The 15911-nt window shown below is 42.3% G+C and overlaps 1 protein-coding gene across 13 annotated transcripts in view; it reads right to left on the reverse strand.

Annotated features, from left to right (window-relative positions):
• Positions 1-15911, reverse strand: part of SYNE3 (spectrin repeat containing nuclear envelope family member 3) — a 254097-nt gene that overhangs the window by 43587 nt on the left and 194599 nt on the right. For 8 of the 13 annotated variants that reach the window (XM_048949928.1, XM_048949925.1, XM_048949927.1 and 5 more), the window contains 2 exons: positions 10061-10120; positions 9243-9311 (listed from right to left, as the gene is read on the reverse strand). The exons of 2 other annotated variants lie outside the window; for them this stretch is intronic. In XM_048949928.1, the coding sequence (XP_048805885.1) occupies positions 9243-9285 (43 nt within the window). In that variant the 5' untranslated portion in view covers positions 9286-9311; positions 10061-10120. Of the gene's footprint in view, positions 1-9242; positions 9312-10060; positions 10121-12395; positions 15894-15911 lie in introns of those variants that run through there. 3 more of the 13 variants (XM_048949930.1, XM_048949932.1, XM_048949935.1) reach the window with 3 other exon arrangements.

Genomic DNA, 15911 nt, shown 5'->3' on the forward strand with positions numbered 1-15911 from the left:
GCAAAGCTCTTAGCAATAGAGTCCTCAGGTCTTCTATTTTGGAAGACCTCACAAGCCTTAAAGGCACAGTTTGGAGTTTTTATGACTTTCTGCCTGCTTGGGAAGAATAGCTGTCAAAAATACTTGAAATTTGATAGTAGATGTAATACAGTTTTTTTGTTTGTTTGTTTGTTTGTTTTTGCAAGCAATCCTAAGGCTAGGATAAATGATGACTGGATAAGCATTATGAATCAAGAGTATTTACCAAATTCCTGCTGCATCATTGGGACTAAAAGATTGAGCAGTACTGGAGATGAAATGCAGGGCTCTGATCAGTACTGAAAATACAAAGCAGATATGACAGCCCCTGAAGCAGGCCAGAGCTGTTGTGTGGTGCAGAAGCAGCACTCACAGACCAACCTGCAACAGGAGCAGGCCACTGGGGCCACCTGCACCACAGTGCTCCTGTCCCAGGGCATGGGCACTAGGACCTGCTATGCCAGGGGAAGGCTTCCCCTTCAAGACAGGTGCAATCCTCTGAGCAGTTTGTACCAAATTATTTTTATCACACTCATTTTCAGATAGCACGTAGGTATTTGAAACAACACTTCATTTTAATGCCACTTGAATGGTGTATTAGTTCATGCTGTGAAAGGCTTATTTATACTGCACGAGGCATTTAACATCTCTATACGTATGTTACTAAATGAGGGTAATAACCAACCATAAAAAATTCTGGCATAGATAACGGGACACTCAGCATAACCCAGTGTTATTTCTCCAAGTGAAATAATGCAGTCACTTAGTGCAGATAAGGAGGAAGCATAATTCAAGGTGCTAAGCATAACTGGCCCAGGAGAACTCCTGCAGCATACATAGATGTTATAAAAAGTATGCTTACATTTCACACGCAGGAAAATACAAGGCACAGATCAGCTCCAGAACTTCTGAGCTGAACATCACCCACAGTACTGGGCTTTCCATTAACTCTGATTCATCCCCACTGGCCCCAAAACACTTCTGGAAGCACACTGCAGAAGGCACAATGGCTCAGCCCAGGGATCCCAAGGCAACAGGATGATGCAGATCAGCTCAGTCCCTCATGCAATTCAGCCAGCATTCCTGGGGCTGCATTTCTGAACACTTCCCAGTTAAGTGTATCTACTCCAGCATTCTCCCTAGTGCATCTAATAGCTCTCACTGGAGTATCATGAAATGTAATATTTGTAACACAGTACTGGGAGCTTGTAAAGTTATTTTGCAAGTGCGGTGTCTTTTTGGTAGGATTATCCTATTATTTTTGCAATGTTTCCTAATGTACTTTTTTCCTCTCTGCCAAGTCACGCAGCTTTTTTTTTTTCCCCTTAAACTTCTTAAGACATTTCTTGCAATCACTCCAACTTTAAACACTCTTTTCAAACTGACACCTATAAAACACAGGCTTTTACATAGTTTCAGTATGTTTTGGCTTCCTGTATTCATGTACTACTTGACTAGTTTCCAGAACCAAGTTCTTACAAAAATAAAAGGAAAGTACAAAAATACTGCAGGAAATTCAAATCACTCACAATGAGGGAGGCTATTTTTCAATTATTGAAATACTTCAAACTTTAACCCTTTCCATTTGGTTCTGGGATTGCACATGAAAAAGATTCACAAAGACCCTACTGGAGCGTGCCAAGTTTTACACAAATGCATGAATTCGGAAGCAATTGTGATTCTGGGAATTGTTTGGTTCCTGGAATAATTTAATAACTCTTCAGTTTCCCTGGATGCCGTAAAAGAAGCCGAGCAAAGACACAGAGCTGGGAGCTCCAAATGCTGCAGGCTGGAGAGGAGGAGCGCTCATGGAGGGAATTGTTCATGGTCAGCTCTATGAGAACCACATTTCCAGCAGCAGATGCTTTGTCATCACGGGACTGAAAGCCTCCAGCAAAGCCTCAGCCAGGCACAGCAGAATTAAACTGGCTGAGTAGGTGCAGAAGAGCTTAAGGTTGCAAATTTAAGATGTAATTATTTCCAGTATGTTTTAGAGGTTCAAAACATTAGTCCCATTACCTTGCCCATCTTCCAACACGGCCTTTTCCTGTGTTATTTGCTGTTATTTGTTGTTTATGACAGTTAGTAATTGCTTGCCCTCATGAATGAGCTAGAGAGTAAATAAGATGTTTCTTTGTTATATTTATTTAAATAAACACATCCATAACCAAGTTACAAGCATCCCTTTCAATTGAGGAATGCTAACATCACGAGTACTGCAGCAGTCACACCATAACCACCTCCTTTCCCCTACAAAAGAATCTGTGGAAGCCTACAGCTAATGCAAGACATTCAGTTACAACATGATCACACCAGATACTTTTCTATCAGTTTGATACAAAAACACCACAAAAACTGTCAGCCATATTCTGTGCCAGGCTAACTTAAAAATCCTGACTTTTTCAACTGATTTTTTTAAAGATTAATTTCAGACTTTATTGAAAGGCAGCACAAATGGGATACTGTTTTGTTTTATATCATTCATCTGCAAATAACAAAATTCCCAGGTCTAGTAAGTCACTTCCTAAAATGAATAGATTTTAAAAGAGATTGAAAATGTTAAACTAGTTCAATTTCTGAATGGAATCATCATGTGCAAGCAAGGCAGAGACAGGTTCTGGGGTTGTTCTCTCTGTCAGAAACAAGCAGATCAAAACTAAAAGTTCAAATTAAATTTGTATTTTAGATGTTAGGCCAGTGGTGTAAACACTGCAGGGAGTGATTTTAACCTTTTATAATACATACCCCAGAAGTTCCCCAATAAACATGCAGACATCTGTCTGATGATTTCAAAGATACTAACAACAGGCTTGCTTTCCTAGTCACTTTTCATAGACTCTTTAGTCTGGGAAATCACAGGTTAAGCACCTCTGCTCTAAAACCACAGCAGAAATTTTTCATATCTAGGGTGTCTGCTTCTGAAATTTCCTCTCAAGGGAACCTGCTGCCTACCAGCAATCTCCACTTGGTGAACTCCTCCCCAGCTGCTGGAATAGGCTTGGTTTCAGCTTTGCTCAGCACCCAAAGATTTTTACCACCAGTCAGCAAAGGAAAAAGCATTACAAGTCAACAGTATTAATCTCACGATCTCTGAAGGCTGGAATTTATGTTTTTAATTATTTCCCACTTGTTCTCTACAGCCTGCATGATCCCACAGCACTGGGTGCCAGTCACACCACTGATATATTGACTAATAAACTCCTGTGCCACCTGAATCTTGGCTGGAGATCAGTGAACAATTCAGAACAAGTAATATAACTAATAAACTGCTCCACTTTTGTTGTTCATATATTGTGTACTGACAATACAGTTTCCTCAGAGGGAGAGTTATTCTTTACCATTTGCCAAACAAATTCTGCAAATTAGGTTGTTACATAAACTATAACCAAATAACTCTTTCAGGAGATTCTTCATATCCCATTTCTGGTTCCCCATCAGTACCCGATAAAGACATTGTCTGCCTTCCCTGTCTGGCTAGCAGTGGCCCATCTCTTCTACACCCAGTCTACCACATCGTAACTCTCAGGGGCAGGGCCACTTTCATCATCGTGACCAACCCCAGCATGGTGGCCACATACAAACTGTGCTCTTCCACAGCACCCTGCAGTAGCCAGAAGTGCTCCTTAGGGTAACACCTGTCCTGAGATTACAGACTGTGTGTTAGAAAAGTTTCAGCGGTGAAAATAGAGCATCAGCAATTACTTAGGGACACAGAGCATTGGACAGAAAAAGGGACAATTGGAGATTACCACTGCATTTCCCATCCTCCATGCAAGCTCCTGTGGTGCTGCCCATGTCCTCAGCCCACCCCTTAGAGCAAGAGGCACTCAGAGATCCTCCTGGCCCTGAAGGCACTAGTGAGAGGACTCAGACAGTGGCCTCACAGCAGAAAGGACTCATTGCACCAAGCCTCAGCCCATCTGTGGGACACTTAAAACCAGTGTGAGAAAGGAGCACCTCCAAGCAGGGATCCAAGCAGTGGTGGGACAACTTTCTTCTGCAGCAACCCCCATGGCCTGATGAAGCTTTTAGTCATGATGAGGGTACTCAGAGCAATGAGATGTCAGCCTGTCTCCAAGTCTGTCTCTTTTTTCTTCTGCATCTTTCCTTCTTGCACATAACTGTCTCCACATTTGTTTCTAGGGGTTTTATGACTATAATTCCACCCCACATCCCACTTCACAAAAAAAACCAGTCTTAAATCTTAATTGACCATCAGTCAACTACCTTCACCTCTGAAGAACCAGCTGTGTCCAACCTGGGAGCACTAAGCACACAGCCTTTAAACTAAATACTTGCTGTACAAGGTTGGTTATCAGCAATATTTGTTATAAAGTCATTTGTAAATACTAAAATATATTCTAAGGATACAATGCCTTTTTTTCCCTTCAGAAGAACAGACTAACTCTGCAAAACTCCAAATTTTTCACATCTATCTTTCAAATCATTCTTATTAGGATAATGCTATTGGAACATAAACGTGGAAAATAGGGAACTGTGTAGTCTGGAGAAGATCTTATCACTCTCTACAACTCCTTGAAAGGAGGCTGTGCTGAGGTGGGGGATGGCTTCTTTTCTCAGGTAAGAGCAATAGGTTGAGAGGGAATAGCCTCAAGTTGCACCGGGGAGGTTCCCGTTAGATATTAGAAAAAAATTATTCTCAGAAGGAGAAAGCCATTGGCACAGGCTGCCCAGGAATTCAAGGAATTCAAGGAATGTGGAAATGTGGCACAGAGGGACGTGATTAGTGGGCATGGCAGTGATGGATTGATGGTTGGACTAAATCATTTTAGTAGTCTTTTCCAACCTCATGGTTGTTCTCTATGATTCTATGAAAAAGTGAGACTCACTGGAGTTATAACAAAAAAGTAGCTTAAGTAGTTAGGACGTTCCTAATTTTAAATATTGAAGTTGTTGATTAAAGTAAATGTGTGATTTCCATAGGATCAAAACCAATAACAATGGAGAAATCTGCTGATCCTGTACCAAACAGGTAAGAGAAAAATGATCACTGCTAAAGCTAAACCATTGAAATGCTGTCAAAAGGATACATCAGGGTAAGCAAAGTCAGATCCAGCCAGCCAGCATTTGGACATAATTTAAAGTAACATTTGTACTAAGCTGATAATGCCAGGCTGTATACTGCAAAAAGGCAGTGGTTTGTGTTCAGACAAAGCTAGGCTGTGGAGCAAACAAGGACTTCTTATGCCCTAAACAATACATTTTTAGAGCTGCCAGCAACCTTATCCCCCAAAAATCTCAACTCAGAAACAAAGCAGACCGCTGCAAAATTGCAGCTCTAAATTAATTTTGAGTGGTTTGAGAACATTTCTGGAACTGACTAAAGGAGGCTGTTTTCCTGTGACTCATTTTTGCCTGAACTCTTGCAGTTTCCACATCTTCATCACCCTCCCCCCTACGCTCATTCGCCAGGCTCTGTGGGTTAAGGACCAGGAATGCATCTCTGTCTACAGCTGCAGAGTTTGCTCCCAGCAGCACGGGAGCTTGCTTCTACAGTGAGAGCAACAACTCAGCAACACATACAGCCCAGCACTGCACAACAGGGAGGACGCATGTCTTGTGGATGAAGCAGCACTGTCTTTTTAGTCATCACTTTAGCCTGAATGTGGACTGGAGCCTCATGGTTTATAAAGCTAAAGTGTAATTCAACCTCCTCCTCCTGAGGTTAATTAAAAACACAGTTGAACATAAAGCTGTGACAGCACTCAGCTGCAAGTTGTGTTTGTCAGCAGTCCACATCTAGCAAGAGGGACCTAAGAGTTATTTAAGGCTGTGATTGCAGGTAATTACCTTGCCAAGCAGCCAGAGAAAAGCTGATGCTTATCATTCTCACTCTTGCATCATCCAGTCTTAATCACCTTTTTAAAAAATGAGTATTGTAAAAAACCAAGGCTCTTCCCCCCCCCCCCCCCCCCCCCATGAACTGCTGAAAAGATTCAGCAGCTCTGCTCTATTTAGGTTCCATTGGGAACATAGGGCCTACTTACTCAGAGCAACTGTAAAAATCCCACCCAAAGTATGACAAAGCACATCCCAAGGGCCACCAGCTGCCAAAGGGCTAATGCAGATACATGCCCAGGGCAAGCGATCACCATCAGCAGTGGATCTGCATGCATACACTGGTGCCTTTGACAAACATTTCCTGAGTGACGTGTCATTGCTCTGGTGGTTCTCAGACATTAAGATCAGGAAGAAGCAGAAAGGTACATATTTTTTATAATGCAAGTAATATGTAATTATTCTACAAGGAGTAGCATACATCGTGGCACAAACTTAACTTTGGTCTAAGAGAAATAATCTTTTCTCAGTGATCTCCACAGCCATCTTTTACAGGTGTTATATTTTAAAGGCATTTCATGTCAGTTGAATCCTCCTACTGTATTTCCCCTTTGAATTCATAGTTCAGGGCTCAGTGGAAATCTCACTAAAGGCTGATTCAGAGAACAAAGGAATCAGGTTATCACCTTTCCAAAGGAAAGAGCATCCTTGTGTGATGTGTGCTACACTGCAGCCCAACCGAGCTCCAACAGCTGGACAGTTTTCACAGAAGCCACAGCAAGCACATCATGCATGACAAAGTGAGATGCAAATTATGCTCCCCTCTTAAAACCTAATATGGAATTTCTTTTATCTTGTCTTAATTTATTGCAAATACCGAAGTTATGTTTCAACAGTGGTATATGGGAAGTTAAAACTACACTATTAGAGAAATTTCAGGAAAATAATTCCAGTAGTCCCAGTTTGGCTGGAGGCTGTGAAAGCTGATATGCCCTCCAAACTCTAACAGACACTGTTAACCTCACTGGCTGCCCCTTATCTCCAGCCACAGCCTTGTGGTGAGCACTATGGCTAGGATAGCTTCACTACATTTTTCCCATCTTACATGAAGGTGTTCTCCATTCTGGCCTTATACATTCTGCTGCTCAAAGAACAGTTTATCTGTCCTTATTTCATCACATAATGCCCTTGGCCTCTGCTCTTACCCTTCTAATGAGCAGATGATGCATGGGCTTTCCCCAGAGAGAAGCAAGCAAACAGACAGGCAGCACCCACTTGCTTGTTTTTAACAAACATAGGCTGCCTGCTCCGCTAGCAGAGTGCTTATTTCTGTCTCCTTTCCAATGTAATCCAAATTTATGACACTTCAAGGAACTTAATGTCCTCAAGGTTTTTATCTCTCCAGTAATTTAAATGGGAAATTGGAAAAAGTTCAAGAAGTTATCAGGAGCTGAAAGAAAAACACAGGCAGCATGGTCTCGACTATCTCACTTCCTTATGAAAGAAAAGGAGTAAATCCCACAGAAACCTTACCAAAACCCTGGGAGTTCTGGAAGAATGACTGCTAAAAGCCTGCAGGGATCTGCCTGGTATTCCCCTTGGGTGTGCAGCACCACAAGGCTATGGGGATCTGGGTGCTAGAGTGCAGCTCAGCGGGATTGGCATCAGCAGCATGCGGTGTGAAGAGAAACCTGGGGCTTCCTCCTAACCAGTGCCAACGCAGTGCAGGATTTCCTCTCTGCTGCTTGCTGCATGGTAGCAGGGAGGTGGGGAGACAGAAGTGCAAAGATATGGGAGACCAGAAAAATAAAAATAACAAAGAAATCTATCAGTGTGCTGCCTCTGTTTGAAAGGAAAGATTTAAATAGAAATAATCCCCAGAAACTACCAAGAGTTCAGGTCATCAACTAACAAGCAGGTTAATTCCTAAGGATTAATGCTTGAAATTATCACGCCTGACAAATGTTTGCTGAACAGGAACAAGTCCAGAATACTCAGCATGAAAGCAAGTGAGAAGTAGTAGTGCAGACAGATACATGTCAGAGATAAGAATTTTAAAAATTGTCAGCTCAACTGCTACCATAATTATAAATTTCCTCTCTACCCACTTTATCTTCTCCTTTTTCATTTTCAGATCTTCAGCAGGAGATTCCCTTTGCAGGCTGACACACTAATCTAGATTCTACCCTCACTTAAAGCTGTGCCATGCAAAGTGGAGGTCAGCTGGTATTTGCAGGCAATATGACTGTAGGCACTGTTTGGCTGACTGGAATACATTTTGCATCCATTAACCATCTCCCACGATGGAAAGCGTGATTAACTCTATTCCTGATTCCCTGAAACTGCTGGAAAATATCAAGCAGCATATTCCCTCAGTTAATGATAATTCCTTTGAGTACTCCTGCTGTTAGACATTCTATGAATTAAAATCCACTGGTTTAGTCAACCCATTCATTGCCATTGGAACCATCCTAACTGTGTAAATCCAGTTAATGTATTCCAGGGCCAAACTATATTGCACACTCACTCAAGCTAGTGTACATCCCAAGTGAGTCCAAGTGGACAACAAACATTTCTAGTTTTACAGTTGGTGCGCATCAGATTTGTGCTACATGAGCAACATCCATAAGAGTACAATGAACATAAGGAAGAAAGGTGGAGAAAACAGGGAAAAGGAAATATGGAAGAAAAAAGTTGGTTCAGATTCCACTTCCAAATTAGAAGTTAAACAGGGAGAAAACAATGTCCTCTCTTTAAATTTCAGCAAGCAGAACCAAGCAGTACACACAAACAAGCATGGGAAAAGATGAAGAGAGGAGAAGGGATGGAAGGAAGATCTAAATGGAAGATCAACAACGGGATAGAAACTCTATATTGGGCGAACACTGTGGAGTTTCTAGTTTAACTGAAGACCAGCAGTTCAAGATCAGCTGCAAACCCTGTTTGAGACAGGGACCCCAACAGAGCCAACTGAGCACAGAAATTTGCACCACCAGTGGTGAAAAATGACAACAAGCAGAAAAGGAGTTAGTCATGGTGTCAGGGCACTTCAGGGAGGGAACTGATAAACTATCTATTTTCCAACTATCTTGTTAGGCTTTTGCTAACCTGAATAATCCTCAAAAATGATGCAAAGTACATCAGCTGGCAGGCTAACAATGAAAGCAAAGGAGTCCAGCAGCTACCCCAGTGACTTCAAATAGCCACAGCCCAAAGGCAGAAAAGAATTAATCTAGCAATCAGGAATGCAGCATTCCCCATAAAGCTTTCTGTCATTTAGATCAAAGCAAAACATATTTTGAAAGGAAACTGTAGTTTCAGAAAAGCATGGCAGATGTTCCTACCACAGCTAACCTGCCATCTCCTTACTTCTCTATGAAGAATACTACTGACAGTTTATCAAGGAGTTCAAGTATTTTTCTCACCCCTCAGACCTTCTACTGTTTCTTTTGTGTTAGGAGACAGCATTTCCGTGGCATGTTCTTTAGCCAGACCTGTGTTAAAAAACAGATTCAATGATTCTGTAAGAAAACCAGCTGGATGACTTCAGATTCCCTGACAGTCTGTAGCAATGCAAGGTAAACACTTTTGCAAACACAGGAACCAACACCTACACCAAATATTCAAGTTGTCCTAAGTACTGGGCCTGGATGTACTGGCAGTGGTACAGCTAGGTGTCAGGCTTTTTGTCTTTCTGGTACAGCTGCACTCTGCAAACAATGAATCATTAGGCACAGCCTAATGATTTAGGTATATCAACTCCAAGCTGAGCACCTGTAAAACGAGGCTAAGGCAGGCAGTCATTATGCTCTGCCCCACTTGAGAAGAAGTATTTTGACTTCTTGGCATTAAAACAAACAAACAAACAGAAAACAAACAAAAAACCCCACACAAATCCAAACACTGATAAATGTTAAATCTGGTTTGAGGGTGATATGAATTAGCTTTTAGTATAGTTGCTTAACTGAAAAATCACTTACAAATCCCCAAACTAAGGTGAAGCTTGCAAGAGCTTCACAAATACCACGGTGATAGACAACATAGGAAAAGGCCACTACGAAAAATAATTACCTGTGGAGCACTGAAGCAGGTTATTAATGTTTGGGTAAATTCCAAAGTACTGACTAACTACAAATTTTCAACACTAGCAAGGCTTAAATTAAAGAAAAAAAAATAAAAAAAAAAACTGTGACATCTAAAGTACTGGGATTAAGTGATTAAATGTGTCCACGTAATTACTCACAAGAATGTTTTTAAAGCACCTTCAGCTCTTTCATCAGGCAACAAGGGCTACTTTGCTTGGCTGTGGAAAAAAACAAACACAAACAGCTCTCCTTCATAATTAAGCATTCTCACTACACCCCACAGGTAGACAGGTAAGCAGCTGAGGCAAGAAACAAAATACTGATGAAAGCAAGACCTTTGGGGTTGCTGATAGACCCCATCCCAGGCAGCCTTAGGTAAGTGCCACTGGATGGTTGAGGCTTACAAGCACAACCAGGGGTGCCTGTAGGGGGAATATTTGGAGAAGTATTTTGCAAAAGGACAGGTGTTTTTACTTTTTTTCTTTGGTATTGGAGTTGGTACCTGGTGCTGCAGGCAGTATGGGGATGTGAGCAGCAAAGTCTGCGCTGATAGAAAGGTTGCAAAAGCTGACCACGCAAGGGCAGCCAGAGATGGCATAGCTGTGGTTGCACTACAAAATCTTGCAGGTGACTACAGCTTGCCAGGCATTGCCTGCAACATACTCCTGCTCTCGGCCCCTCTTGGAATAACTTCTCTTTGTCACTTCACAGAATCACAACAGCACAGAATATTCCAAAGTAGAAGGAAACCAGGACATTCACCAAGTCCAACTCCTGGCTTCATACAGCACTACCCAAAATTCAAATCCTCTGAGAGTGTTGTCCAAACACTGCTTGAACTCCAGCAGTTGAGACCTGCACCAACTGCCCTGGGGAGCCTGTTCCTTTGCCCACCACCCTCTGGTGAAGAACCTTTTCCTAATTACGCAGCCTGACTGTGCTGTCACAGCTCCATGCCATTCCCTCAGGTCCAACCACCATTAACAGAGTCTGCATCTCCATTATTCTCTTTATTTCTTCTTCTTTGTCTCTCTTACCACTTATTTACTGATTCTACACAAATACATGAACTTCTCCTCAGACAGTGAAACATCATCCTGGGGACCTCCAACACGGGACCATTTGTCTGACAAGGACCTGCAGTGCAGTTCATGAGTTTGGATCCAGTGGATTTTCTCACTGAAATCCTTCAGAGGAGAGGATGTTATGCCTGGAATCAGATTTGAAAAGCCAGATATTCTGGGTAAAAAAATTATTTCTATACTAAAAGTGTCTTAAAAAGAATAAAGCAATAACCAAGGTCCAAGGACACGAGAAGAGAGGTAAAGATTCTACAACAATTTTAAGCTTATACATGTAAGGAAAAAAAAAGAACCAGAAAGGCTCAAACTTATTTTCCCTTCTGTTAAGTTGAAGGTATTCTCTGTGGATTTGGGTCTCACACCAATATGCACCCACTGCCAAAACAGCTAATTTAGGAATCGGTCTATAATTTGAGAATACAAGGGAAAAATCCAAATCTCTGCCAAAGCCAATGGCAACATTGCCACAAAGCCAAGATTTTCCTATGGACTTAAATGACAAGGCAGTGAGAAATTTTTCCTTGGGTGCTTTCTTTATCTGGAGATCTAAATTAACAAAAGTTCTTCTCTTATTGAGCTATCATTATTAGATATGTACATTACAAAGAGTATGTGCCTAGATTGCTCATTTCCACCACTGTGGCTATAGAGCGTTTCTACTGACTTAAATATGGAACATCACCTGTATTTGTCAAACACTGTCATCTGCCATTCACATAACAGCTATTGCATTCCCATAGGGCCACAGCAGTGCTCGTGCAAGGAAACGAACTTGAAGAAAAATCAGCCATTTAAGTTACAGGAAATATATAGCTTGGGGAAGAACCAGCAGCTTCAAAGATTGGTTTCTCCTCATTACTGACATGATCTCCTCACACAACACCACCTCTCCGTCTGAATAACTTGAAAACATGGTGGGTACATCAGCATCTGTTCACCTTCCATCTTCAGTGTCCTTGAACTTCTGCAGGCTGCACTGAAAATGGAGTTCGGCATCTGGGTAATGATCAGATCCATCTCTTAAATTATTCCTTAATCAGAGGCAATATATATTTTTAGGATTGCCTAACTATAATGATTAGAAAACAAAAGACAAGGATGCAATACTTGAAATCACATCACACTGCTGCTTAAGGTGAAGAGGAGACAGCTAAAGTATCCCTAACATCTTTTTCATAGTCTATTATTCATCACTGTTGCATCAGTCCAATTGAATGAACAGATGAGATAAATCAGTGTAAGAATCTTGCTCTAATCTTGGTTTGTAAATAAGTCCAAGTACCTAGACACACTATGGTTGCTTACTGTATCACAGCATGACACCTTGACATAGCATCAACTATCATCATCCATGAAGTGAGATGTTAGCATCCCCTTTTACAGATGGAGATACGATGTTCTCATAGTCTACCTTTCAGAAGCAGCCTCTGATAGATGATGCCAGAGCCAACAACATTTTCAGCACTCAGTACCTCTGGTCCCACTCCAATCCTCAGCTGTACATGCTCACCAACACCACAGAGCAAACCTGCAGCACAGAACACGGCTCCTCTAAATCATTCTACTACATTAAGAGAAGGAGGATGGCCATATACTCAGCAATAGCCCATTCATACATTGTTTGGGAGTCATGAACTAGGGCCTTCATGTTTGCATAGTTCTGCTTAGTGAAATGTGCAGACACTTCCAGGAGAATCCAGATCTCAAACTGTGTATGCTAGCCTGGATCAAAACAATATTTACAGGTACACTTGATCTTGAAAATCAAATATTTTCAAGCAGTTTTGAAGAACTTCTCTCACTCAATCAAAAATAACCTCCTGTTATTTAGCTCCACAAGGCGTGACACTGAAGGGGATTACAAACTGCTGTGACTCCCCAGCAGCAGGGGCAATGTGTCTGGAAGAGGAAGCCAGCAGACTGGGCAGGCAACACAGCGTCACAGAATCATAGAATGGCTTGTGTTGGAAGGGACCTCAAGGATCATCAAGTTCCAAACCCCCCGCCACATGCAGGGCCACCAACCACCATATCTAATACTAGACCAGGCTGCCCAGGGCCCCCATCCAACCTCCAATCTCCAGAGACAGGACATCCACAACTTCTCCGGGCAGCCTCTTCCAGCACCTCACCATTCTTTTGGTAAGGAACTTCCCCCTGACATCCAACCTAAATCTTCCCTCCTTCCACTTCAAACCATTTCCCCTTGTCCTGCTATTATCTACCCTTACGAAGAGTTGGCTCCTCTCCTGTTTGTAGGCTCCCTTTAGGTACTGGAAGGCTGCAATGAGGTCACCCTGCAGCTTTCTCTCATCCAGGCTGAACAAGCCCAGCTCCCTCAGCCTGTCTTCTTGTCATGCTTCAGTTTGCAAAGCTATCCCACAGATACAACGCTACTCACCTGCCTGAAAGGAGCCCAAAGATTTGTGGGTCTGACTGCTCTTCTACTAAAGCCAGTGGTTCTTTTTAATGACTATTAACTGCAGAGGTAGAAGCATATGTGAGTCTAGGATTCACTGGTGACAGCCACTGTATCTGAACAACAGATACTAGTGCTAAGTATAACAAGAAATCTCCTGGCACATGCCATTCCACATGGGCCTCTCACTCATCCTGTGCTCCCAAGTATTACTGCCATAGTTACGAGAAGGCTTTCAGCATAGCACATCAGTAAAAATGGCTATTCTATCTTTTTAATACAAATAAACAAGCACCAATTAAGAACAAAACAAGCAACCTGAAACTTGGTATCTGATTTCCAAGCGAACTACAACATCATGGATGTAATTTCTTCTTGTGATTTCCCTCAATGTCCACTAGTACATTACTTCATGCATTTGTTCCGTGAGATTTCAAGGCTGAGGTGGCAACTTAATCCTCATCGTACTACAGCCAAAACATGAATTCCCATGAAATCCCTTGCTATGAAGAGCTTCCTGTCAGGCCCAAGTCTTCTGGTAGGCATAACATAGATAAGATCCTTGTATTCACACACATGACAAGTCAGTCCTGCCAAAAGGAAACTAACAGGCCCAGATCATATTAAAAATAACCCTAATCTTCCTCAGAATACAAGCACTGTATTAGAGATCAGAACAGTCTAAGCTTTCTGTTCAGACAGATAGAGACATCGAAGATTGCTTATTAACCTTATATAAAGTGTCAATGAAAATGCCCTTCTCTGTCAAACAAGTTTACTACCTTATTTTGACGTTGAGGTGTGGCGATTTCAGATAGTATGAATGGCCAGAGTTCACAACTCTATGAGTTATTCAGTTGTAAGTCAGCATGCTGCTGAGTCATCAATTTTCATAGAAGGATATCACCTACTTATAACACGTGTGTATACAAATATTACTATATAATTAGGCACTGACACAGCTGCCCAGAGAAGCTGTGAATGCCCCACCCCTGGAGGCATTCAGGGCCAGGTTGGATGGGGCTCTGGGTTCTTATCTGGTGGGGGGCAACTTCAACTATGGCAGGGAGTCAGAACTAGGTGGGTTTTGAGGCCCATCTCAAGCCATTCTGTGATTCTATGATTAAGTGACAACAAGCACCTTATTTGCAATAGAAGCTGTAGTAAAAGATGAAAGATAGCTATCCTTCTTGAAGCTGTGATGCAGGTGCTAGGCTTGGAGCATCTACCTATATCACACAGGTATGTATGGAAGTACAGCTGCATCCTGAGCCCAAGCATTCAGAGATGTTTTTCAGGATGATGTGAGAGCCACAAAGAACTGGAGGGAACAAAAATGGCTTACCCAAAAGGAAAGGCAAGACGTTCTTGTCAGTTAGGCCAGTGTATGAAAGTCAGAGAGGACACATGCATTGGGAATGGTTCACAGATGTGAAAAACTTTTGACCAGGATGGGAGGAAAAGAAGAAACTGAAGTACATAACAGAAGAAAAGAATCGAAACCAACACAGGAAGGGACAAACATGCAGCACCGCACCCTGAGAGGCTAAATTCTATCTTCTTTGCGAGGGCTCGGGATCTGTTGATTCACAAAGAACATGGAAACAACACTGCATGTAGGGAAGAACTGCTTTATAGAGAGCCCATCAGCTGTGTCAAGTTCCACTTCCTGGCAGTTAGTTTGGAGGGAACAATGCTCCCATGACTCACTACGAGTTTGCTTCTTGAAATAAAAGTTGCCAGGGGACTGCAGCGGGTTACATTTCCTTACTTTCTTTACACACTTGGCAACCACAGAGGCTGTGCCAAGCCAACATGCATTTCAACTGCCCACAAATTTGAGACACTTTTAGAAAACGAAGCAGAACATTTGAAAGGCAACCAATCAGCTTGTAAAGTTTTGCTGCGTTTTTCAAATTCCTTCTTCAAAAAATAGCCACTGCGTACAGAGGCTTTCAGATGGCCCACGGAGGGCTTAAAAGTGGCATCCAAAAGCAGTAGTAGTAAGGAGCTGGTCTGATCAGCACAGTGATATTATTTTTCATTAGTGATAGAAGATAGCAAGACAACAGAGAAGGGAAGCAATGCACTGCTTTAACAAACTGTAGAAGCATAATCTTGCAACCCTCATTTTTACAATTAATCACTGACTCCTGCAGGTTTCACTCTATAAATGTATTTGAGGAAAGCTATTTCTAGGAATAAAGTTTCCCAGAACTAAGACTTAAGTTCACACAAGTCAAACCGATAAGCACATGGAAATAAACACAGCGGCAGAAAAGGACATGGGAGAAGCCAAAACCTTACTGCGCATCGAGTGGGGGTGTAAAGGTGAGGGCAAACCGGGACCTTCCTCACTACTCGGGACAGTGTTGCGTTAGAAGCCGGGGGAGGGGGATAAGAACGGGAACAGAAAGCGTGGGCACAGAGCGCCGCAGGAACGTGACAGCCACGGCGAGCAGCCGGTTGGCAGCGACAGCCCGACACCTGGGTAAGAAAAGTTGCAAG

Source organism: Lagopus muta, chromosome 6, assembly GCF_023343835.1.
Source record: "Lagopus muta isolate bLagMut1 chromosome 6, bLagMut1 primary, whole genome shotgun sequence".
NCBI classification, from domain to species: Eukaryota; Metazoa; Chordata; class Aves; order Galliformes; family Phasianidae; genus Lagopus; species Lagopus muta.